The sequence below is a fragment of the Eschrichtius robustus genome, chromosome 7 (assembly GCF_028021215.1).
Source record: "Eschrichtius robustus isolate mEscRob2 chromosome 7, mEscRob2.pri, whole genome shotgun sequence".
Lineage (NCBI taxonomy): Eukaryota > Metazoa > Chordata > Mammalia > Artiodactyla > Eschrichtiidae > Eschrichtius > Eschrichtius robustus.
The window spans coordinates 103,874,676-103,900,997 of NC_090830.1; the positions used below are offsets into that span (position 1 = coordinate 103,874,676).

The 26,322-nt window shown below is 34.8% G+C and overlaps 1 protein-coding gene across 3 annotated transcripts in view; it reads left to right on the forward strand.

Moving 5' to 3' along the window:
- Window positions 1-24,013, forward strand: part of HECTD2 (HECT domain E3 ubiquitin protein ligase 2) — a 76,410-nt gene extending 52,397 nt beyond the window's left edge. Inside the window, exons 12-21 of one of the 3 annotated variants that reach the window (XM_068548197.1) lie at window positions 1,374-1,481; window positions 2,305-2,437; window positions 3,323-3,411; window positions 6,816-6,974; window positions 10,217-10,291; window positions 10,993-11,080; window positions 11,168-11,274; window positions 19,590-19,705; window positions 20,277-20,420; window positions 21,760-24,013. In XM_068548197.1, coding sequence (XP_068404298.1) covers window positions 1,374-1,481; window positions 2,305-2,437; window positions 3,323-3,411; window positions 6,816-6,974; window positions 10,217-10,291; window positions 10,993-11,080; window positions 11,168-11,274; window positions 19,590-19,705; window positions 20,277-20,420; window positions 21,760-21,880 — 1,140 coding nt within the window. In that variant the 3' untranslated portion in view covers window positions 21,881-24,013. Of the gene's footprint in view, window positions 1-1,373; window positions 1,482-2,304; window positions 2,438-3,322; window positions 3,412-6,806; window positions 6,975-10,216; window positions 10,292-10,992; window positions 11,081-11,167; window positions 11,275-19,589; window positions 19,706-20,276; window positions 20,421-21,759 lie in introns of those variants that run through there. The other 2 variants (XM_068548199.1, XR_011074509.1) reach the window with 2 other exon arrangements.
- Window positions 24,014-26,322: the final 2,309 nt, after the last annotated feature.

The window sequence follows — 26,322 nt, forward strand, 5'->3', positions numbered from 1 at the left end:
TCTACCATTGTTGGTTATTTCTTTCATTTGAAACACTTTCTATTCAATATGAATTCCTGATGGGAGGAGTAGCCACTAAGCCTTGTCTTCCATTAGCATCCTAACTTAAATTTGTGTGTTGGATATTTCCAGTGTGACAGCTACCCAGGAGCTAGACTGGGAACAGAAGATAGTAAAGGGTTGGAAAACAGTTCCATGACACAGCATACTATCCCAGAAATATAGATCTCTTTGAACACAAAAGAGAGGACACAGAGAAGGAATAAACACTACTAAAAGCCTTTAGAATTGAATATTGGAGAGATGAGGAAGGGCTCTGAATTAGTGTATTATTATAGTAATCTACAAAATCATGAAAGTAGCCTTATATAGATTTGGGGTATTAAAATTTTACCTAGTAAGCAAATTGCTGCCTGTATTTAAAATGTCTGAAATGTTCATCTTTAATCTGTACAATAATTCATTTTTTTTGCTACCAAAGAGGATGAGGTAGTCTGAAAAAGATTTAGATAAATATACAAGCATGATATTTATATATTCCTTTTTTAAATCATCCATATTTCCATCACTCAAGCATAACTATTGTTAACATTTCAGGAAATTTTCTTTTGATAGTTTTTACCTATATTATCTTTAAAAGGCAGCAGAGTTGAAACAATATTGTGTATACAATTTTGTTTCCCTGCTTTTTTTTTCAGTTGTATATTCCCTAAACATTTTCCATGTTATCTACATAGTTTTTATGACCATCATTTTTTGATAGCTGTATTATATTCCATTAGAGAGATACATACTTAAGATATTTCTAAAGTTTTGCTCTTATGGATAATGCTGTGATGAACATCTCACTGTATAAAATATTTTCTGTGTTTAGAATTCCCAGAAGTGGAAGTACTGGGACAAAGGATATGAACATTGTTAATGGTTTCTGAAATATGTTGAAAATTACTTTCTAAAAGTAGACTAATTGTGCTTTTAGAGTAAATCCAGCATCTAAAAAAGCTTAAGCCAAGTTTATCATCAGAAGTATATACCTTGTTTCCAATGTTCCCGCTTTGTTTGTATTTACTAAACAGAAAACTTTGCTATTTAAGAGATGAGACATACGGAAACAGTAATGTAACATTATTTTACTAAAGAAGATGAATTATTTTAGGTCCTCCATTTTGGATCCCCTTCGGTTATCATTGTCCCCAAATGAAATAATTGTAGGGCATTTTCATAAATCAAAATTTGTATAATCGAGTTTATGAAATTGTTTATGAGAGATGGCAAAGAGAAGACTATAAGTGATTTTTACTGAAGTGTTAAATGTTTTAAATGAGATTATAGTTTAAGTATAAATGAAAATGTTTGCTTTCTTTTTTAATTAGCAAAGTCTGGTGGATAAAGTGTCTCGAAGACAGAGACCTGATATGAATATGTTATTTCTAAATATGAAAGTAAGGCGGACACATCTGGTCAGCGATTCTCTTGATGAGGTATCGATCATTTATTCCAGAATAGTATTATTTGATTACAGCTTTAAATAAATTTGATAATATGGCTTATTACTAAAATCTTAGTAAGCTATCTTTTGTTTCTGTATGCCAGTAGTGTGCTTGCTTATATTTTGATAACATAGTTAAAAACAGTTCTGTATTCACAATTAAACCTTATGTTCATTTTTATATGTTTATTAGTGGCTTGTTAAATTTTCAGAAAAGAATTTCATATAGAACACTTAAATGTATGTTTCTGAATATATAACTTAGATTCTAGACCACCTTTGTTAACTGGTTGGGTGTGTAACAAGTCATTTTAACTTCTCCAGACCTCAGATTACTCATCTAGAAGTCTGATCTACAAGGATATCTTGGGTCTATTTAGGGTCAAACATACTTTGATTGTATGTATATGTATTGTAGAGCTTCATGCATGTACAGTTCTTTAGCCAGATCTTCATGTGGCTATTATAAGATAATATTTGATTTAGTTATGTGATTTTTTTAAAGTTTAACGTTGAAGGCAAGTTAAAAGGAAATGAACTACTTTGTACTGTATTCTGCTAAATTAAAATCTTGGAGACAATATGGTGCTGGGAGACAGTAACCTTGGGCAAGCTACCTGACCTCTCTAATTCTGTTCCTTGATCTCTACAACAAACATTACCACACCTGGCTAATACAGTGTTGGGAGATGAATGGATGGATGGATGTAGTTTTGTGACATTGTAAATAAGATAATACATATTCCAAAATTTAAAAAGTTAATTTCCTTTTTACTGCCCTTTGTTCTCCTCTACTTTATAATTTCTTCAAATAGTTAACCCGGAAAAGAGCAGACTTGAAAAAGAAGTTGAAAGTTACGTTTGTAGGGGAAGCTGGTTTGGATATGGGTGGCTTGACTAAGGAATGGTTCCTTCTTCTAATTCGCCAAATTTTTCACCCAGATTATGGTGAGTAGTTAATTTTTATGAAAGTGTTTTCTCCCTAATTGTTAGATTCAAGTAGTCACTCTTATTTTTAATCTGCCCTATGATTTTACAGATTTTTTTGTCAACCATAAATGTTGAATGATTTTTTAAAGACTGTTAGTTACATTTTTTAAATTGAACAAATTTATGAACATAATATTCATTATCTTACTGGGAGTCCTACACAAAATGTATTTGCAAGGAAGCATCCACATGTTTTCTGACTAAGCCAAATGCATGAAAATTTGTCACTGAAATAAAAAGAACATTCGAAATTTAAAAACAGAACTATAGTTTGCTCTTCACTAATATTCGAAGTCTCTTTCATTAAAAAATGAGCCATTTTAATAAGTAAGAATCATTAAATAAACCTTTGAAATTTAATTAGATTTTATTTAGAGAAAACACCTATATAATCCTTAGTATCGTTAAACGTTTTTCTTCAAAAGAGAGTTTTAAGTGTTTTTCTTATTCTTTATTTTTCTTAATTTGGTATATATGTATATACAGCATCTCTCTGGTAATGGGAAATAGAGATGACAGAGATAAATTGAAATCTCCAGATAATCCTCAAAATTAATTTTGATCATAACTTATAAAGTATAAAACTATAGTTTTTATAAATCAACTGATTAGTTTCTGTCTTTTTACCCTGTTTCTACCCTTGGTTCAAGATACCAGTGAACAATAAAGTGCTCTTGCAAATTCTTTGGACATGTATTTGATACATTTTAACAGGAAAGGTAGTTTGTAACAGAACTATTGCTGAAATGTTTTGGCTTCTAATAGATGAGATGCCATGTACATGTTTACCGCTCTGATTTTTTTAATCAATCATATTGATGAAATTATGCTTCTATTTTCCAGGCATGTTTATGTATCATAAGGATTCATACTGCCATTGGTTTAGCAGCTTTAAATGTGATAACTATTCTGAATTCCGATTGGTTGGAATTGTATCCTTTAAACTTTCCACTAGGAGGTGCTAGTAGACTAGAGATTTTTAAGAATTTTATCTGAGTTTTGGAAAACTATTAATAAGCATTTTATTCAGATTAAACAGTCTTGTCAAATTACTAGTAGATTTTTCCGTAATCTTTATTATTTTGTAATATCACAGCTATGTAATATCATCAGATTTAGTTAATTGGAAGGAGTGACTGAATTATTCACACTTTTCTCTGAAAACCTTATCTCAAAATAAATATTATTTCCTATTTCATATATAACCTAAATTGTCAGAAATTTAAGACATTTTTTAAAAGTCATAGTATCTTTCCTATTCATAATGAACTATTTTTCTGTTAGTTCTTTCACTTTGTGCTTATTTCACCCAGTTTTCTAAATTGAAATCATGGAAATTAAGTCTAACTCTTAACGTGGCCTCAAATCCTGGGACATCCATAAAAAATTAAAAGTTGAATGGAATGGGAACATTTAAAGCATCTGGCATTATTTTATAGTGTTTTTTAAAATTATATAAATTTCTATGCCATCCTCTGATCCCTATCAGGTGTGTTGGAGAGGGCATTCCTGCATTGGGTGGGAGATTGGACAGGATGCCTTCTGCATTCATTTTTAAATTCTAAAAAATATAATTGTGGAAGAAAGGAGGGAAGAATAAATAAGTAAGCAAACACTGGGGATACATAGGTTAAAAGAAGGAAAAAAAATCTACCTTTAAGAAGCTTACCATCTAGACAGACAGATGACCACCAATGCAGGGTCGTCTGTTCTCAGAGTCAAATGACCATTTGGCATTAAGTGCTGAAGAGTTCTGAGAAGGAAACGATTCAGTGTATTCCTCCCAAACTTGAAAATGGAACCGATATATTTGATTAACACAGTGCTGGAGAGAGTAGGACATAGACTGGGAGAAAGGCTGGGAACAAGTCAGCGTTGTGCTGGCCCTGTTACAGAGCAATGTGGAGGTCCACTTGATGGGAGCAGAGGGCGCTCCGAGAGTTATGGAAGGTGCTGGCAAAAGAAGAATTAAGAGCCATCTGATGGAGGGCTTTGAACGTCTGTCTTTCTTGCATTTGTTGGAGTAAATCCTGAAGAATGTATATGAAAATCGAGAGGCTGGATGGAAGAAAAGGTAGTGAGGAAAACCACACGTTGTGATGGTAAACTTAATCTGAAATTTTGTATGTGTTGTCGTATCTAAAGGTCCAAAGTGCTAAGCCCACAGTAAGGAACGTTTAACAATTATTAGACTCCTGCTTTTACTCTCTTATCTACAGTAGTCACTTGTTGAATATTTCGACTTCATTGAAGGCCTGAGTCATTGATGCTTCTCACCACACTAGGAGCTATTTGAATTTCCTGATAAATATGTTTGTCATTACTTTACATTCTTATCATGGCTTAGATTTGGCTGATATTTTGACTTTCTAATATTTGTAATAAAGTATTAGCTCTTATACCACATTTTTAGAGTGGTATATGTAATATTGTGAATTTGCTTTTTGTGTTTTTTTTTTTTTGCAGTAGGCATTAGTTTCTATTCAGTCATTACCCAAAAGAGCATATTAAGTGTGTTTACATGTTTGTATATTACAAGTTAAACAATTAATCTAAAATTAAATTATAGCCACTGCTATCTCATTATTATGTGTATTTATCTCACACACACAAAAAAACTATAGAAAGTAAGATTGATGCCCTAAACAGCATGATAATATATACAAAAAATGTGGGATGACAGTGGATTGTGATCACGTAAGTGGTTGAGAGATCTGTCAAAGGTGAGGAGAACAAAAAATTGAGAAGTAACAGGTATGATGATTTAGAAAATATAGTTGGTTCCATACATAGTTCCAGTTTCTAAATTTCAGGACCAAAGATTTATTGTTCTAGTAGCTCTCACAGTATTGTATTTCTAATATAATTATTTTTAAATATTAAGGCCTTGGAGTTTACAAGAAGTGTTATAGTAAAACCTATAGAAATAATTATAAAATGTTTTGAAGATTGCATGAAGAGCCATAATCTAACAGTTTTTTAGGAGTAGAATTACCAAAGGGACACTGGAACTAAGGGTAGGGGTGACATAATATAGTGCAGGGTTTTCAGAGTCTGCTCTGTTTGCACCACATGACACTTCAGTGGCTCCAGCAGAATTCCCACATCCCCACCCCTGCTTCAACCAGAGCAACTTGATTTAGTGCGAAATGCAGCACGATTCTTCTGCGTATGGAAGTGCCCTGAAACAGATCCTATGAACCTACTTCCTCATCTGTTAAAAACCTTCCTTCAGGGTTATAATTTCTTTTGTAATTTTTAATGAAAAATGCTTAGAACTTGTCACTATAGTAGATGATCATAAATGGCAACTACAGTAGTATCATGCTTATTACTGTTATTGCTATTATCACAATTACAGGCATATATTAGAACTTCATTTCAGTATCTTTACCCTAGAACACATTGCTCAGTCTCTGTTGATATGGTTATCTGCAAAATCACATATCTATTCCTTAAATTATTATTAGCCTTCATTCTGCCTTAGCAAATTAAAATATTGGCTGTCTTCTAATCTTTTAAATTGTTTTCAATAATTTATCCAACCCATATATTTAGATTTCCTTTTAAGTCAATAAAATTTGACTTCCTTAAGAACTTGATATTATAATGTTTATTTGACAGTTGAAATATTATGAAATTTGATCTAAAACACCTTTTATAGCAAATGGATAAATTACATTCTGCTGTATAACTGATAAACAAAATACAATTGGGCAAAGTTTATAAATATAACATCTGTAGCTTTTTAACTTTAACACTTTGAGTAAACTCCAAGTAATAAGTCTTTCAAGTATTACTGTGGCAGATTAATTGTCCTGTTAGCTTATCAGTAGTGCATGTGTATGTAGACGTCTGTGTGTGTGTATCCATAGGCCTACTCAATACAGCTCTCTCTACATAGCCTGTGTTTAGTTTTAAAATAGCCAAAATGATCACCAGAATCCATGGTGTTATTCTGCAGTGAGTTCTGAATAAATTGCTGCTGCTTATGAAGTCACCTACATCTTTGTTTAATTTAGGAAGTTTTCTTATATGTTAAATACTTTATAGAAATGTATGAAATTGCTATCTATTGTGATCTTAGATAACTTTTCTAGGGAAATCATTAAATACTCTCACCCGAACCTCTCCTTTTTACATGATTTTTGGTAATTATCAACATATTATGTAGAATAAAGGGAAAATAAATGAAAGGAAAGAGGAAGTATGTGGGATTAATTAGAAAGTCAGTGTTAGATCTGAAAGAAGTATGCAAGAAATAGACTGATGCATAATTCAAAACTCATTTGTTGTCATGGATTTTATGTTAATGCTTAACATTTAGTATGCATAGCTTATGGGACTAGCTGTTTATAACAGCATTACTTTGGATATTCGTTTCCCCCCCTGCTGCTACAAGAAATTATTGAGCCCTCCCATCGTTCCTAATGACCAAAGTATGCCAGTAGGCATCTGCAGTGTTACCACCGATGACCTGTGTCAAATTATGCCTGTAAGTATAAAGTCGTTTAGCATCTTATCCCTTAATTCTAGATCATCGCTCTTCTACTGTAGTGTCTCTCCTCCTAACGCTATTCTTATGTTTAAATATGGTTTCCCTCTACCTTTGTAACCCATCTCCTTTTTTGTCTAATTTTCTCCTTCCTTATAGAGACACATAACCCGCTTTGCAGCACTTCTAAGTTCCTCTAACATAGTAGAACAGGCTTTGAGTCAGGGGCAGAGCTTTGAATCCAGCCTCTGCCACGTATTAGCTCTGTGAATTTGGATATGTTGTTTATGTTTCTGAGCTCTAGTTTCCTTATGTGAACAATGGGATAGTAAAACTTCCATACTGGGAAGATTACGTGAGATAATAAAGTACTTAGTACTTGATTGCTCCTGTGGATTCTTATTAACGTGTCACTATGCAATATCGTTAACAACATCTGCAACACCATCCCTGAATGAAATTAATGAATTTCACAGGCCTGTCTCTGATAACATTCCTCAATTCAGAAGTTAGATTTACAATCATCAAGTTTAATCCAGTGTTAAAATTTAGTCGAAGAATGGATAGTATACACATCATCCTGAAAATCCCCTACAGTAATAATGCTTTTTACAGCTGGGTTTTGATAGCCCTTGGTCAGCAGAGAATTCCCCATAATATTCTTAGTAAGTACCTGGATGTGGATTAAGGACCTGTTTAAATATCTCTGTGTTTGAATGGTCAAATGAGTTTGGTGTAGGGTTGGAACCTTCCTATCAAAGTTGAGAAACCTCTCCAGAACATGTGACTAATTAGAAAACCATTCTTCATGTGATATCAGACACATTTTTGGAAGTTGGTTTGGATTCTTTCAGATTAAGAGCCTGAATCTATATTTTTATAAGACTCAGTAGTTGGAAAAAATTACAAAAGGTATAGAGCAGACTCTACTTAAGAAACTGAAAGATTTGCCCTTTATAGTCTTGTATTTTGGCCACACACTACCTATGAGCCCTGGACGATTCAATTAATTTCCTTATTTGTGTAACAATGGGAGTTACTGTTATATCTATACACTGATATATATACTAGTTAGTATATAATATATATATACTAATGGCTGAGCTACCTTCTCATTTAGATTTCTGTGATTTTTTTAGTCCCATATATGCAGTTTTTGTCAGATCTTTTACCAATAAATTTCCTAATTTTATTATTGGTTTTTACCAATAAATTGTCTAATTTTATAATTAAAGCTATTTGAATTTGACTCATTTAGATCCAGGTTTTTTAAATTAATAATAATGGATATTTTATGAATGACTATACCAATACGTTGTTTTATATTATGGAGCTGAAGGTGATGCTGAGTTAATTTCATATTCTTATATTGCCTCTTTAATAGTGAATCAAGATTGTGCATATACTATGAGATCAACTGTAGAAAAAACTGAGTCTCTATGCATGCATGAATAAAGATTGAAAGGAAGCAAGAAAACTGCCGTGTTAGGGTAGTGGAATGTGGGGAATTTTTTTTAAAATTTAAAAATGGATTATTGATTTATTAATGGCATCTATTAAAAATTAACACCTAATTTCCATTTCATATATGGTAAAATATGTCTATAAAAATGTTTTAAGTGCTTTTTTATTCAGTACTTTGTTTACCATTTGTATTTGTACACTATGTGTTTTAAGAAGAGTAAACAGGAAAGCAAATAGAAACCTATAGTGATACATTTCTTAATTTAAACACAGTATCTGTGAATAAGGACAAAAAATACAGAAAGTAAGCAAAATATTCAATGATGGAGCCTTCAATAAATATAGTGTTAATAGGCCAGTGCTTTTCGATGACCATGTTAATGAAAACTTCATTGGTTCTATAGAGATGGATCCATGACTCAAAGCATCAGAACTGTCCAGCAGCAGCAACAAATCTTCCCCACACAGCCTTGTGAAAATTACCCTTGAGGGTTTTAGTTGAGAATGGAGGAGAGGCCAAGTGTAACCTTGAATCAGGAACTGCAATAGCTCTTTTCTTTTTGCTTAAGTCACTCTCAAATATGCTCTATTAAATAATACCAGGGTATTCAAACAGTGTGTAAAACCAGTAGTCTGTATCTTCACACACTCTTAATTTTACATTTACAAAATTATAAAGATGTTGAACTATATGGGTAATTAATATTTTAGAGATAACATATTACAGTTAAGAGTCTAAGTACAGATAAACAACAACAACAACAAATCAACAGAAATTGGGTTTTGAAAATGCAAAGCCTGGGAATAAAAGGCGCTGCAGTCCTGAATAAAGCAGATCTGAGTATATAACTTTACTACCTAATTGACTTTGTATTTTATCATTAAAAATTTAATCTTTGAAAGATGGTAAATACTTCCATTAGATTCATCTACTAGTCCCTTGAATTGTTTAAAAAACTGCAAATCTCCCAATTATAATTTTCAGCATCCATAATTTTATTAATAATTGAAACAAATGATGAAAATCATATCGGAACCTATGCCAGCCTAGATTTGTTTAAAAATTTCTTATTTTAATGGAATGAAAATTTTAATATGTAAAGTGTGTAAGATCATTCTAACCATGCTGTTCCTTATCTTTTCTACTAATATTTAAAATAAATTAAAAACTTTTTTTTCGTAAAACCTGAAATTTTTAAAAATACTGGCTTAGTTTTTCTATTTTTCAATCTCTGTTCAGGGAAATCATGAGTTACAATGTAGGAAAATATTTCCTCCAGTGTTCTCAAGTTGTTCTTGGGAGAGGAAGGCACCGTAACTGAAATGTAAAAACCACTTAACATGTATGAACTGTGTATTTTTATGTTTAAAAGATGAATCCTAAAACATTAACAGAGTTTTTTAAGAATATAAACTGAAAGTGAGAAATACTGCAAATTCATAAACAGTGATGTTACAGATAGCAGTGAATTATGATGGAAACTGTGCTCTTAGCTCACTGAATAAGAATAGACCCCAGAATTATGCCTCTGTGGGTATAACTGGGTATTTTCCTTTATGTGACCTTTTCCAATAAATTTTTCCAAGCCTTTTACATGGTAGAAATCATTAACCAGCATTTTGTGCCCTGGAAAAAAATATATCAAATATTATCATTATTTCAAAGTCTGAGTTTATCTACTCTATCTCACATGTAACTGAACTGTAGTAGATCTGCTTAACTATTTTGGGTAGTACTATTTGATTTAAAAACACAGATAACAGATTTCTCATTATAGGAGTTGGCCCATGGATTAAGTGAACTCCTGTCATATGAAGGCAATGTTGAAGAAGATTTCTATTCAACATTTCAGGTATCCTTAAGGGCAAATAGCTTTCTGTTAACCAGGTATTTCATATGTGAAAAATACCCTTTGTTACCATACACACATCACTAGAAAAGATGAACAAGGACTGATCAGTACATACCACCTCCTTTCTTAAAGGATCTTAACCTGATAAAGTAGAGATAGAGAAGCAGACACATATAGGTGAGCAGTCAAGGAAAGTGCTTAAAGAACGTCAGCAAGGGTGAGCGTACTCTGCCACGCACCTGGCCTATGCCCTTGACTCAGTTACTGTCTCAGAGCTTTTCAGCTTCTAAAAACAAGCCTCTTCTGTCGCTTCAATGCAAGAAGTTAGAAGCAGAAGCTAATCGATCAGACCAAAACTCTCTCATTTCCACTCCCCTGACAATAATCAGGAGGTGGAAATTATAGTAATCCACATGACTCCAAAGACCTGAGTGCTTCCCTAAATGGCCGCGCAAATTTTGTTAACATCAGTAAAGTATTTAACTGTATTCAAGAGGGTTAAGACCATACTCTTTTACCCTGAAATGCTTTCACGAGTCTATTCTTAATACAAATATCACAAAAGCCTAGCCATTCTGTAGTTTGTATATTTAGAAGAGGGGGGAAAATGTTTTCTTTTTAAATTTTACAAACCTGTTCACTGAAGTCTGTTAACATATCAGCCATACCAATAAATATGCTGTGTTGGAATCTCCCATCAGGTGTTTCAAGAAGAATTCGGCATAATTAAGTCCTATAATTTAAAGCCAGGTGGTGATAAAATTCCAGTTACCAATCAAAATAGGAAAGGTAAGTTAAAACACGATTTCTTAATTAAAGCGCATTAGTGTTTGCCATTTACTTTTACTATTTAACAGATATAAAATTGTTTTCCAGAATATGTACAGCTTTATATTGACTTTCTTCTCAACAAATCCATCTATAAGCAGTTTGCTGCATTTTATTATGGATTTCATAGTGTGTGTGCTTCAAATGCCCTAATGGTGAGTTTAAAACTTCATGCTTTCAGTTAGGTTTTGTAATACTGTGATATTGACAAATAATTCCTTAAATATTTTAGTAGATAGGCTTTTAAAATTTTAAAAAAAAAAAGCTTTCTCTTTTTTTTTTCTTGAGGAAAATAATAAAGATTTTTTTAACATCTTTATTGTAGTATAATTGCTTTACAAAGGTGTGTTAGTTTTTGCTTTATAACAAAGTGAATCAGCTACACATATACATATATCCCCATATCTCCTCCCTCTTGCGTCTCCCTCCCACCCTCCCTATCCCACCCCTCTAGGTGGTCACAAAGCACCAAGCTGATCTCCCTGTGCTGTGCGGCTACTTCCCACTAGCTAGCTATTTTACGTTTGGTAGTGTATATATGTCCACGCCACTCTCTCACTTTGTCCCAGTTTACCCTTCCCCCTCCCCACGTCCTCAAGTCCATTCTCTACGTCTGCGTCTTTATTCCTGCCCTGCCTCTAGGTTCTTCAGAACCTTTTTTTTTTCTTTTTTTAGAATCCATATATATGTGTTAGCATACGGTATTTGTTTTTCTCTTTCTGACTTACTTCACTCTGTATGACAGTCTGTAGGTCCATCCACCTCACTACAAATAACTCAATTTTGTTTCGTTTTATGACTGAGTAATATTCCATTGTATATATGTGCCACATCTTCTTTATCCATTCATCTGTCGATGGACACTTAGGTTGCTTCCATGTCCTGACTATTGTAAATAGAACACTGCAATGAACGTTGTGGTTAAATGACTCTTTTTGAATTATGGTTTTCTCAGGGTATATGCCCAGTAGTGGGATTGCTGGGTCGTATGGTAGTTCTATTTGTAGTTTTTTGAGGAACCTCCATACTGTTCTCCATAGTGGCTGTATCAATTTACATTCCCACCAACAGTGCAAGAGGGTTCCCTTTTCTCCACACCCTCTCCAGCACTTATTGTTTGTAGATTTTTTGATGATGGCCATTTTGACTGGTGTAAGGTGATACCTCATTGTAGTTTGGATTCACATTTCTCTAATAATTAGAGATGTTGAGCATATGTTCATAAGCCTCTTGGCCATCTGTATGTCTTCTTTGGAGAAATGTCTATTTAGGTCTTCTACCCATTTTTGGATTGGGTTGTTTTTTTGATATTGAGCTGCATGTGCTGTTTGTATATTTTGGAGATTAATCCTTTGTCTGTTGCTTCCTTTGCAAATATTTTCTCCCATTCTGAGGGTTGTCTTTTCATCTTGTTTATGGTTTCCTTTGCTGTGCAAAAGCTTTTAAGTTTCATTAGGTCCCATTTGTTTATTTTTGTTTTTATTTCCATTTCTGTAGGAGGTGGCTCAAAAAGGATCTTGCTGTGATTTATGTCATAGAATGTTCTGTCTGTGTTTTCCTCTAAGAGTTTTATAGTGTCTGGCCTTACATTTAGGTCTTTAATCCCTTTTGAGTTTATTTTTGTGTATGGTGTTAGTGAGTGTTCTAATTTCATCCTTTTACATGTAGCTGTCCAGTTTTCCCAGCACCAGTTATTGAAGAGGCTGTCTTTTCTCCATGGTATAGTCTTGCCTCCTTTATCAAAGATAAGGTGACCATATGTGCGTGGGTGTATCTCTGGTCTTTCTATCCTGTTCCATTGATCTATGTTTCTGTTTTTGTGCCAGTGCCATACTGCCTTGATTACTGTAGCTTTGTAGTATAGTCTGAAGTCAGGGAGCCTGATTCCTCCAGCTCCGTTTTTCTTTCTCAAGATTACTTTGGCTATTCGGGGTCTTTTGTGTTTCCATACAAACTGTGAAATTTTTTGTTCTAGTTCTGTGAAAAAATGCCATTGGTAGTTTGATAGGGATTCCACTGAATCTGTAGATTGCTTTGGGTAGTATAGTCATTTTCACAATGTTGATTCTTCCAATCCAAGAACAAGGTATATCTCTCCATCTGTTTGTATCATCTTTAATTTCTTTCATCAGTGTCTTATAGTTTTCTTGCATACAGGTCTTTTGTCTCCTTAGGTAGATTTATTCCTAGGTATTTTATTCTTTTTGTTGCAATGGTAAATGGGAGTGTTTCCTTAATTTCTCTTGCAGATTTTTCATCATTAGTGTATAGGAATGCCAGTGACTTCTGTGCATTAATTTTGTATCCTGCTACTTTACCAAATTCATTGATTAGCTCTAGTAGTTTTCTGGTAGCATCTTTAGGATTCTCTATGTATAGTATCATGTCATCTGCAAACAGTGACAGTTTTACATCTTCTTTTCCAATTTGGATTCCTTTTATTTCTTTTTCTTCCCTGATTGCTGTGGCTAAAACTTCCAAAACTATGTTGAATAATAGTGGTGAGAGTGGGCAACCTTGTCTTGTTCCTGATCTTAGTGGAAATGGTTTCAGTTTTTCACCATTGAGAACGATGTTGGCTGTGGGTTTGTCATATATGGCCTTTAGTATGTTGAGGTAAGTTCCCTCTATGCCTACTTTCTGGAGGGTTTTTATCATAAAGAGGTGTCAATTTAAATATGACAAAGGATCTGAATACACATTTTTCCAAGTAAAATACACAAATGTTCAAGGGCATATGAAAAGATTCTGGATATCATTAGTCATCAAGGAGATGCAAATCAAAACCACAGTGAGATTCCACTTGACAACAATTAGGATGGCTAAAATCAAAAAGTGAGGCAATAAGTTTTATCGAGGATACACGGAGAAATTTGAACTCTCATATGGGGTGGAATGAAGATAAAATGGCAAAGCTGCTCTGGATAAAGGTCTGGGAGATCCTCAAATATTAAACGTAGAATTATCATATGACCCATCAATCCCACCTAGGTACATGCTCAAGAAAATGAAAACACATGTTTGATCAAAACTTATATATGAATTTTATAGCAATGTGATTCATAGTAAGCAAAAGGGAGAAACATCCAAATGTCCATTAACAGGTGAATAGATAAACAACATGTTTTATCCAATCAGTAGAATATTATTCTGACATAAAACAAAGGAAATATTCACGCATAGTTGTCTCTTAAAGAAATTATGCTGAGTGAATGAAGTCCTTCAAAAGGCCATGTATAATTCTTTTAATATGAAAGAGCAGAATATGGAAATAGAAAGTAGAGTAGTGGTTTTCTAGGCTGGGGGACTGGAGGAGGAGGATAAGAAGATTAGCAGTGATAGCTAAAGGGCAGAGGAGTTTCTTTTTGAAGTAACAAAAATCATCACAAATTGTGGTGATAATTGTGTGTATCTGCAAATATACTGAAACCATTAAAATGTACACTTAATGGATACCTTCTAAAGTATGTGCATTATATCTCCATAAAGCTGTTCAAATAAATCAATGCATGAAGTATTTTGCAATGCAAAAAAACAACAAAAAAAAAAAAACAGAGGTGTTGAATTTTGTTGAAAGCTTTTTCTGCATCTATTGAGATGATCATATGGTTTTTGTCCTTCAATTTGTCAATACGGTTTATCACATTGATTGATTTGCATATATTGAAGAATCCTTGTATTCCTCGAATAAACCCCACTTGATCATGGTGTATGATCCTATCAATGTGCTGTTGGATTCTGTTTGCTAGTATTTTGTTGAGGATTTTTGCATCTATGTTCATCAGTGATACTGGCCTGTAGTTTTCTTTTTTTGTGGCATCTTTGTCTGGTTTTGGTATCAGGGTGATGGTGGCCTTGTAGTATGAGTTTGGGAGTGTTCCTTCCTCTGCCATATTTTGGAAGAGTTTGAGAAGGATAGGTGTTAGCTCTTCTCTAAATGTTTGATAGAATTCACCTGTGAAGCCGTCTGGTCCTGGGCTTTTGTTTGTTGGAAGATTTTTAATCACAGTTTCAATTTCAGTGCTTGTGATTGGTCTGTTTATATTTTCTGTTTCTTCCTGATTCAGTCTCAGAAGGTTGTGCTTTTCTAAGAATTTGTCCATTTCTTCCAGGTTGTCCATTGTATTGGCATATAGTTGCTTGTAGTAATCTCTCATGATCCTTTTATTTCTGCAGTGTCAGTTGTTACTTCTCCTTTTTCATTTCTAATTCTATTGATTTGAGTCTTCTCCCTTTTTTTCTTGATGAGTCTGGCTAATGGTTTATCAATTTTGTTTATCTTCTCAAAGAACCAGCTTTTAGTTTTATTGATCTTTGCTATCATTTCCTTCATTTCTTTTTCATTTATTTCTGATCTGACCTTTATGATTTCTTTCCTTCTGCTGACTTTGGGGTTTTTTTTTTGTTCTTCTTTCTCTAATTGCTTTAGGTGTAAGGTTAGGCTGTTTATTTGAGATGTTTCTTGTTTCTTGAGGTAGGATTGTATTGCTATAAACTTCCCTCTTAGAACTGCTTTTGCTGCATCCCATATGTTTTGGGTCATCGTGTTTTCATTGTCATTTGTTTCTAGGTATTTTTTGATTTCCTCTTTGATTTTTTCAGTGATCTCTTGGTTATTTAGTAGTGTATTGTTTAGCCTCCATGTGTTTGTATTTTTTACAGTTTTTTTCCTGTAATTGACACAGGTAGCATTGTGGTCGGAAAAGATACTTGATACGATTTCAATTTTCTTAAATTTACCAAAGCTTGATTTGTGACCCAAGATATGATCTATCCTGGAGAATGTTCCATGAGCACTTGAGAAGAAAGTGTATTCTGTTGTTTTTGGATGGAATGTCCTATAAATATCAATTAAGTCCATCTTATTTAATGTATCATTTAAAGGTTGTGTTTCCTTATTTATTTTCATTTTGGATGATCTGTCCATTGTGAAAGTGGGGTGTTAAAGTTCCCTACTGTTATTGTGTTACTGTCGATTTCCCCTTTTATGGCTGTTAACACTTGCCTTATGTATTGAGGTGCTCCTATGTTGGGTGCATAAATACTTACAAGTGTTATATCTTCTTGGATTCATCCCTTGATCATTATGTAGTGTCCTTCTTTGTCTCTTGTAATAGTCTTTATTTTAATGTCTATTTTGTCTGATATGAGAATTGCTACTCCAGCTTTCATTTGATTTCCATTTGCATGGAATATCTTTTTCCATCCCCTCACTTTCAGTCTGTATGTGTCCCTAGGTCTGAAGTGGGTCTCTTGTAGACAGCATATATATGGGTCTTGTTTTTGTATCCATTCAGCCAGTCTGTGTCTTTTGGTTGGAGCATTTAATCCATTTACATTTAAGGTAATTATTGATATGTATGTTCCTATTCCCATTTTCTTAATTGTTTTGGGTTTGTTATTGTAGGTCTTTTCCTTCTCTTGTGTTTCCTGCCTAGAGAAGTTCCTTTAGCATTTGTTGCAAAGCTGGTTTGGTGGTGCTGAATTCTCTTAGCTTTTGCTTGTCTGTAAAGGTTTTAATTTCTCTGTCGAATCTGAATGAGATCCTTGCTGGGTAGAGTAATCTTGGTTGTAGGATTTTCCCTTTCATCACTTTAAATATGTCCTGCCTCTCCCTTCTGGCTTGCAGAGTTTCTGCTGAAAGATCAGCTGTTAACCTTATGGGGATTCCCTTGTATGTTATTTGTTGCTTTTCCCTTGCTGCTTTTAATATTTTTTCTTTGTATTTAATTTTTGTTAGTTTGATTAATATGTGTCTTGGCATGTTTCTCCTTGGATTTATCCTGTATGGGACTTTTTACACTTCCTGGATTTGGTTGACTATTTCCTTTCCCATGTTAGGGAAGTTTTCAGCTATAATCTCTTCAAATAGTTTCTCAGACCCTTTCTTTTTCTCTTCTTCTTCTGGGGCCCCTATAATTCAAATGTTGGTGCGTTTAATGTTGTCCCAGAGGTCTCTGAGACTGTCCTCAATTCTATTCATTCTTTTTTCTTTATTCTGCTCTGCAGTAGTTATTTCCACCATTTTATCTTCCAGGTCACTTATCCATTCTTCTGCCTCAGTTATTCTCCTGTTGCTTCCTTCTAGAGAATTTGTAATTTCATTTATTGTGTTGTTCATCGTTGTTTGTTTGCTCTTTAGTTTTTCTAGGTCCTTGTTAAACATTTCTTGTATTTTCTCCATTCTGTTTCCAAGATTTTGGATCATCTTTACTGTCATTACTCTGAATTCTTTTTCAGGTAGACTGCCTATTTTCTCTTCATTTAAACCCTCTTCTGGTGGGTTTTTACCTTTCTCCTTCATCTGCTGTGTATTTCTCTGTCTTCTCATTTTGCTTAACTTCCTGTGTTTGGCGTCTCCTTTTCACAGGCTGCACGTTCATAGTTCCCATTGTTTTTGGTGTCTGCCCCCAGTGGCTGAGGTTGGTTCAGTGGGTTGTGTAGGCTTCCTGGTGGAGGGAACTGGTGCCTGTGTTCTGGTGGGTGAGGCTGGATCTTGTCTTTCTGGTGGGCAGGGCCACGTCCGGTGGTGTGTTTTGGGGTGTCTGTGACTTTATTATGATTTTAGGCAGCCTCTCTGCTAATGGGTGGGGTTGTGTTCCTGTCTTGCTAGTTGTTTGGCATAGGGTGTCCAGCACTGTAGCTTGCTGGTCGTTGAGTGGAGCTGGGTCTTAGCGTTGAGATGGAGATCTCTGGGAGAGCTTTCGCCATTTGATATTACGTGGAGCTGGGAGGTCTCTGGTGGACCAGTGTCCTGAACTCGGCTCTCCCACCTCAGAGACTCAGGCCTGATAACCCGGCCGGAGCACCAAGACCCTGTCAGCCGCATGGTTAAAAAGAGTTCCACAGATATGGCTTGAAGTCTATAGACAAATCATTGATCATCAACTTGTATTGTCCTCTTCCCTCACAGCCTGGATACAGACCTCCAAGCTCATGTAGATTGATGGCAGAATTCAGTCCCTTGTGGTTGTGGACTAAAGTTCCCATTTCCTTGAAGACTTGGATGGGGTGACTCCCAGCTCTCTCCGATTCTCTCACACGCTCCCCTCCATTTCAAAGCCAGCAGCAACATGTACTTGGAAACTCTCTGGCTTCCTCTTTGGCTACCAGCCTGTGAAGACTCTTTTCTTCTTTTCTTTTCCTTTGTGCTTAGTCTTGTTTCACTTGCTCACAGGGTGCCGCGTGGGGAAGACTCGCACCAGGCACTTCACAGCAGGGTCCCTAGTCAGTTTTCTAGTTTTTAAAGGCAGAGCTAGAAATAAAAATAGTTCTCTCATTTCAGCCTTAATTTTCTAAAGGGAAAAAAGACCAGTCAACTCCATTCCCTCCCCACCCCACTCCACCTTACACTATGTCTTATACTATGTCTTTTAAGGCTTTAAAAAATTTCCCCAAGCAGAGTGGATGAAGAGAGCCCAAGGGCTGCAGGTCTTTAATACTGTGGGGCAAAGCACAGAAAATAGTCAACAGTAAGCTCCAGGGCAAAAGCCACAACTTCTTACTGTTTAAGGAACAGGTTTATAACTGCTTCCTGCCTCTTCAGGGGTCCCCCCAGCAACTCTTGAGTTGCCTTTTACCTGCAGGATGTAGTTTGTCAACAGAGTCATGGTGGACTCCAGTTGGTTTGACTTTTTCTTAGCCGTGTGAGTATGGGTCAGTTGCTGTTGAGAACACTATGTCGGAAATGTCGTAAGATAAAAGCGTAGTTTTCTCTTCACCACTGCTCCCCTGGGCACACTCCATCAAGCCATTTGTACCTCCATGCAGTTTTATAAGGGGGGTTGGGAGCAAGGTCTTCAATGTGAATTATTTTGCACAGGAGAGAGCTTGTTTTAGAGTGATCTTTGTCACATGTTTATTGAAAGTACCTTTGAAAATGGAGCACCTGTTTATTTCTAATTGAATTTTGTCTGTGACGCCCTGTAGTTATGGGGGTGGAGGGAGGGAAAATAAATAAATAGCATAGCAGGTCTCTGTTTTTAAATTGTAATCGCTTTAGGTGGGAGACAACCTATGTAAGTGTAAAAAACAAGTGAACAACACAAGACAGACTAACCTACTACTCAAACTCTACAGTGTACACAGGAGGCTTTATGGATGTTGGAACCAGGCATGTCAATAGATGCTGGAGTATTGATAGCTGAAAGAGTTTCAGGCTGGGTTTCAGGGAAGAGTTGTAGTTTGGATTTATGCTTAGTCATCTGCTTGTTTTTCTGGCAAACTGCTAATTGCTATTATTTGCAAAAGGGGGAACCTAACAGTTTGACAAGATTTATAAACTTTCAGAAGCAAAAATACCTTACCTTAGTAGGAAAAATATAAATAGAGATTTTTCTTTAACAAAAATGGTTTGATTTACTATAAGAACGTCATGATTTTTGTTATTTGATTCAGTGAAAATAGTTACAATTTCACTTTTTTTAATCATCACTTTTTCTTATCATTTTTGATAAATAATTATTGGCAGCTGCTTCGTCCAGAAGAGGTTGAAATTCTGGTCTGTGGAAGTCCTGAACTGGATATGCACGCCCTGCAGAGAAGTACTCAGTATGAGGGCTATGCGAAAACCGACTTGACTATACGGTGAGCTTTTTTTTTTACTTCTGAGAGTGAGGGTGCTGAAGAGGGAATGAAAGAGAATGTGGTTCGTTTATTTGCATAACTTACAATCTTTGAATCAAGTTAAGTCAGCTGAAATACTGTACAGCCCACACTGCTTTATTTTATCTCTTGAAAATAATGTGAGAATATTAAATATGAAATCACTTAGCAGTCCCCTTAGGAGAAAGTAATATAAGTCAGTTTCTACAAAAGTATAGAGATATGACTTTTTTTTAAAAAGTTACTTTGGTTCTAGAATTGCGGGGATGCCACGCTTTATAAATAGCCTTTTAATAGCACTGTGTTGAAAAATAAGGAAAATTATATAGGAGAAAAATGGCTTTTGTACTCTCTACTGTTGGACTATTTTTATAATGATGTTAGTCAAAAATCTAATTTATATTAGAAGCCTGTCATTCCTCAATTTCACATTAAGGGTATTATGTACCTTTAAGGGAAGTTGTTTCTCTAGAGCTTACTTTATATTACTTTATTCTGATCTGCAGGACTTTTGTTAAGACATTTTATATAAATATCCTTTGGTGTTCTCTAGATACTTTTGGGATGTTGTGCTTGGATTTCCTCTTGATCTTCAAAAGAAGTTGCTACATTTTACCACAGGAAGTGACAGAGTACCTGTAGGAGGAATGGCTGATTTGAACTTTAAAATCTCAAAGAATGAAACTTCTACTAACTGGTAAATTTCCAAATTGTAATTTTTTTTTAATCTGTAGGTTTTGCTAATAATAATATGTTTGGAATTAGAGGATTCTTTGATTCTGAAGTTGTTTTCATAGAAAAATCTTGGGAGTAAGCATGGCTTTGAAATAAGAGAGACTATGGCTTAAGGTTCTGTATGAATTTTGAGAACTACCAATACAAACTGATAATAATTCCTGTGCATCAGCTTTTTACTTTGCTAAGTCAACTGCTTTGTAGTTGCTTCCAGAATCTAGCTTGCTTTTCATAGTAGATAGTCTAACCTTCATTTTTACTTAAAGGTGTTTTTTATTTAAAATACTAAGGTGAGTTTTTTGGCTATTATAATTAGTTCTTGTACTGGAATACCTCTAGTGCTAGTCTTTTTTTCTTTATCTAGTGCTCTTTGCATATGAAAGTGATGCCGATGATGACTTTAAATTATTTTCTATAGTGTTGATGGGTTAATGCTAATCTACTTACTTCTTTTCCCAATCTCCTTGTAATTTCTAAAGCTAATTTGAGTAGACACTACTTTGATTATAATCATTTTTTTCTCCTGCCCCATATATTCCCTGAGCTTTGTCAGTTCTTCCTTTGATAAATTAGAACTGAAATCTGTCCTTTCCTTTCTCACTGCCACCACCGACAGCTGTTCCGATGCTGTGGAGTTCCTAAAGACTGAGGGAAAGGGTCTAAGAAATCTGTAGGAATTTTGAATAAAGATAACTGTGTCGTCGGGTAGAGGGTTGGGAGAGCTGAACAAAAAGATTCAGAGGATGAATGTTGCTTGTACCTTGAGGGCAGCAACAGGAGAAGCATGGGTATCAAGTGTCCCAGAAATGTTCTTTTTATTATTTTTTGACAGTCAAGACTAAAAAAGTAGTAACAGTTATATTATCTACTATTCTGCTGGGTGTTTTATGTAGATAGCTCTTTTCATCTTCCCACCCATTCAAATAGTTTGCCTTATGATGGTGATGAGGCAACTGAGATTTGGAGACATGAAGCCGCTTGAACAAGGTCTCACAGCCAGAAAGTGCAGGAGATGGTATTCAAATTCAGATTTGTCTGACTCCAAAAATAATGCCTCTAGAATATAAGTTTTGTGAGAGCAGGGACATTGTCTTGTTGGTAAACCCAGCCCCAGTGTCTAGAATGGTGCCTAATACATAGCAGGTACTCCAAAATATTTGTTCAGTAAAGGAGTGGATGAGTCATCGCATTGTAGTAGAATAGATTTGAATGTGTGTATCCAGGTACCTTGAAAGTTGCTTACCGGTCATTCTGTGTTTGTTTTAGGACTTGCTATCTTTAAAAAAAATTTTTTTCTCTAGGTTGCCTGTGGCCCACACCTGCTTCAATCAACTTTGCCTTCCCCCCTACAAGAGCAAAAAGGACCTGAAACAGAAATTGATTATTGGAATTTCAAATTCAGAAGGTTTTGGACTGGAGTAACCTAGAAGACTTGAAATATATTTTATATGTAGCATTCACTTCCCTCTTATTGTGCCTTTAACCTTTTCATGTTTCTGTCTCAAAACACCTTGACAAAGCTCACCAACTTTAAAATACCGATTTTTTTAAAATCAAATATGAAGTATGTTCAGTAGAGGCATGGTTTTCTAAAAACCCAACACTGCTTGAGTGAGAAAAAGACCAGATGGCAGAGACAGGTGTGGGTCCAGTTCCTCTTTTTTATAGCACTTTATCATTCTCCATAAGTAGTTTGTCACAGGTGTTCCACTGGGAAAGCATCGTGCAGTAAAGAATGCACAGATGACAGAGTGGAGACCAGTGGCAGCTTGTGTGCTGCTAGCACACAGTAGCAACACAGATAGCTACATTATCATTAAGGTAAGGCATGTAGCCATATTTTCATATAGCGGTTAAACAACAGTATAATTGCAAATGCAATTTACAGGGCTTTTTGATATACTGGCTTTGGTCCTCTAAGATTCTTTTCAACCGTCGCTGAAAAGCATGTAAATAACTACATAATAGCCTGAGAATAATGGGATTTTGATAGTGCCATTTATTGCTAAAGATTTATTTTTACAAAGTAAATTCAGGGTTTTAGATGTGTATACAGCTTTTACAAATCAATAAAGATGATTGTACAAGAGTGTAACTATTTTCAGACTAATTGGATTCAAGGTTATATTCTTTTACATATTGTTAGTCTGCATGCATGTGCGCAGTAAGCTAGTTACTTTGAGTACTCTGTAATATTTGTATAATCATTTCTTCTTAAGGGTCAGAATAGTATATAGAAAGGAAATAGAACTGACTAATCACTGATAAATTAAGTCAATTACAAGCACAAAAAAAAGAGAACTGTTTTTATATATACTTTGATTGATGTACAAGACTTATTTCTAATATTTTTTGATCACCAGTTGTACTGAAACACTAATTTTTGGGAAAAAGTAGGGTAAGATATTTGACAAAAGTGAATACAATAATAACATTTGTGTCAAAATGACGTAGCTTGGTGTAAAAATAAAGTTCAACATTTTGGCTGAAATGTTTGTTTTCCACTGGATTCTGAATATAGCAAATTCAAAAATACCCTTTTTGGAGTTTCTTAATAAAGTAGCATGTAAAAAGAAACTGCATTTTTTAAGTCAGACAGTAAATGGTTTTCTTTTTAATTTACAGCAAATGAAGCAGTTTTATTAGCACATTATAGATATTTCCAAATCAAGAATTCTCTATTATACTTTGATAGCTTTCCTTCAGAAAACTCTGAATATATATTTGCAATAATAATGAAGCCAGCACTTTGTACCAGCACATGGTTCACATGCAAATAATACTTTCCCAAAATTTTTTCTGAGTTACACTACTATCTTATTACTCTGCTTCCTACACCCCACCAGCAGAATTCTTTTAGGGTGGAGGAACTAATCAGCTTGTTCTGCATTTCTGAAGTCAACTTGTGAATCTTAGAGGAAAAGGAGTTAGTTAGTTTACTATTCTCTTGAGACAGAAGTGACTCCGCTTTTCCACTTGGACATACTATTTAAAGGATTTTTCTTCGTACAATTTTTGGAACACCTAAGAGATTTAAAGCCATGTTGGTTTTGTTTTGTTTGCTCTGTTTTTAATCCATATGCAAATAAAACTGCTTCTCCCTTACACTGCTTGAACTAGAAAGTAAGATGTTTAACATAGGTTACTACTAACTAATAAGCACAAAAGAATCATGTGTAAGAAACCAGATTTAAGTGTTTTAAATAAGATGTAAACAAAGTTTTTATTTGGTAGAGACGGAAAAATTGTGTTGGTTTGGTCTGCATGTGTAATGATGTGCTTGTATATCAATAGCTATGTCATTTTTAAATAAGAAGTACACAAGCAAGCCAAATTTTTAAATGACAGGGTCCATAAATAACTGGAAAATTTTTGTTGTCTGTTGTTGAAATTTATAATCATTTATCACTAAATTGCACATTGCCTTTATTTATTTATGCTCTGGTTTTGGTTTACAGTGTAATTAATACCTCATTTTTTAAAAGAACCACTACTGTTACATTTTGTTAATTTAAACAGCTAGAAAATTCATGTAGTTGCTTTTTTTTATATATAATCTGTTAATGAATTCTTGATTTTTGTATCTGCCCCAGTAAATTAAAGCATTGCACAGTATTTATCAGTATTTACAAAATGTCCTGTCCTTTCTTAATCTTTCCTTAATTAATCATATTTTTGTCTGTATGATTAGAAGTTTTAACAGTCCCTCTTTTTTGTACAAATGTGTATTGTATTACATTGTTAATTTCTGGATAAATTTTTTTCAAATATTAAAGTTATATAATCAGCCAGGCTTCAGTTCATTTTTTGAACATTAGGCAATGAATTAAAACCACAAGTTTAAATATAAATGTAAACTACTCTCTTTGTTACACTGTCTCTTAAACTGGTGCTTAGGAAAATTGCTAATACATACACCTTCAAAAGATATGTGTTGTTGACACCAAATATAACTAACTTCTAGCATTATTTTTTCAGTACAAAACAATGTATAGCCAATGGCTGGATGATCACACAGATATTCCACCAAATGAACGTTATACCACCATCAAGGCCACCTAGAAATGAACTAAGTATGACATTTCATTGGCCATCGATAGACAACTTCAGATCTGAAGTATTCCCCTCCAAAACCATTAATTTGGCCCTTTTCCCCCACATTTTCTATGTTAATGGAAGAAAAGAGGAGATTATGAGAAAGTAGGAGAGAATGTCATGGGTGATGGATGGAAGAAGATAGGTAGCTGGATGGAAGACTAAGGTGAGTTTTCACAGGGGAGGGTACAAGATCAACTCACCCAGACCACACACAGCCTTGAGTCCAGTGAGTTGTTAAGAACTGTGCTTTGGAGCCAGACTACCTGGGTTTGAGTTTACTGTTCAATAGTTGTGTTTCCTTGGGCAGGTTACTTAATCTGCCCATGCCTCAATTATCAAGTGAAAATAATTTATAAAATGGAAATAATAAACCTATCTGTCTCGCTGATAGGGTTCTAGGGAAGAATAAATGAATTAAGATGTGTAAAGCACTTACACAGTGCCTGCCATATAGTAAACCATATAATGTGACGCCAGAGGAACCATGGTGCCAATGGGATTACATCTTACAACCACTGCTTCTGAAGCCTTCTGGAGGTTTTTGACTCTCAGACATCAGGTGCGACCACAGATTAAAGAACACAAAGTGTTTCTGAGGCATTAAAGTTGTGTTAGGGGAATATTCTTATTCTAGAAACAATGCTTTAGGATTTATCCTTATAGATGTCTCAGTCGGCAAGGGCTTTTAATACTGTTTTTCAGATGTGTAACAAGATGTCATTTTAAAATTCAAAAATAAATGAGCAGTTTATTTTATTTTTTTTTAGCATCTTTGAGTATAATTGCTTTACAATGTTGTGTTAGTTTCGAGCAGTTTATTTTTAATGAAACATTTCAAATATAGAGAAAAATGTCAGAGATTAACATAATAAAACACCACGTCCCCACACTCAGATCTAACAAATGTTAACATTCTGCCAGATTGTTTTTAAAAAATTAAAAATTACAGATGGAGTGGAAGCCCCTTTTTGTGCTCCTCTCCAAACCCAATATACTCACTCTTTTCCCCATTAAACTGCAGTTGGTGTGAATCCTTCCCACACTGTCTGCCATTTGTACTATACATGTGTCTTTCCCTAAACACAGTTGACCCTTGAACAATGCAGGGGTTGGGGTCACGACCATCGCACAGTCAAAAATCCAAAATCTGCATATAACTTACGTGGTTCCTCTGTAGCCACAATTTGTCATCCTCAGATTCAACCAACTGCAGGTCCTGTAGTGCTGTAGTATTTACTGCTGAAAAAATCCATGTATAAGTGGACCCTCACAGTTCAAACCCATGTTATTCAAGGGTCAACTATGCAGTATTGTTATAGTTGCATATACCAAATATCATACTCTCCCTATCTTCACACAACTTTTTACACTCAGTCTTGTCTTTTCTAGATTTATCCCTGATTATACATTAATTCACCCATTTTAATGCAGAATAGAATCCTGTTAAATGAATATACCACAGTTTGTTGATCCATCCTCCTAAGAACTAACGTTTCCATGTTTTCTCCAGTGTGGCCCAGGCTGTGGTGAGCACCTTGCCTATACCAAGTATGCATGCACAGTCCCCCAAGGTTGCAGCCCAGGCGTGGAGTGGCTGGATCCCAGGCTGCGTATCTTCAGCTCTACCAGGTATCGTCCAGCTGCTCTCCAGAGCAGTGCTTCCAGCATGAATTTCCACATTATAGGAGTTGTAATTCTCCACATTCTCCCAACACCAGGTTTTAGCAGATTTTTTCTTTTGGCTAATCTGACCAATGTGTTTTAAT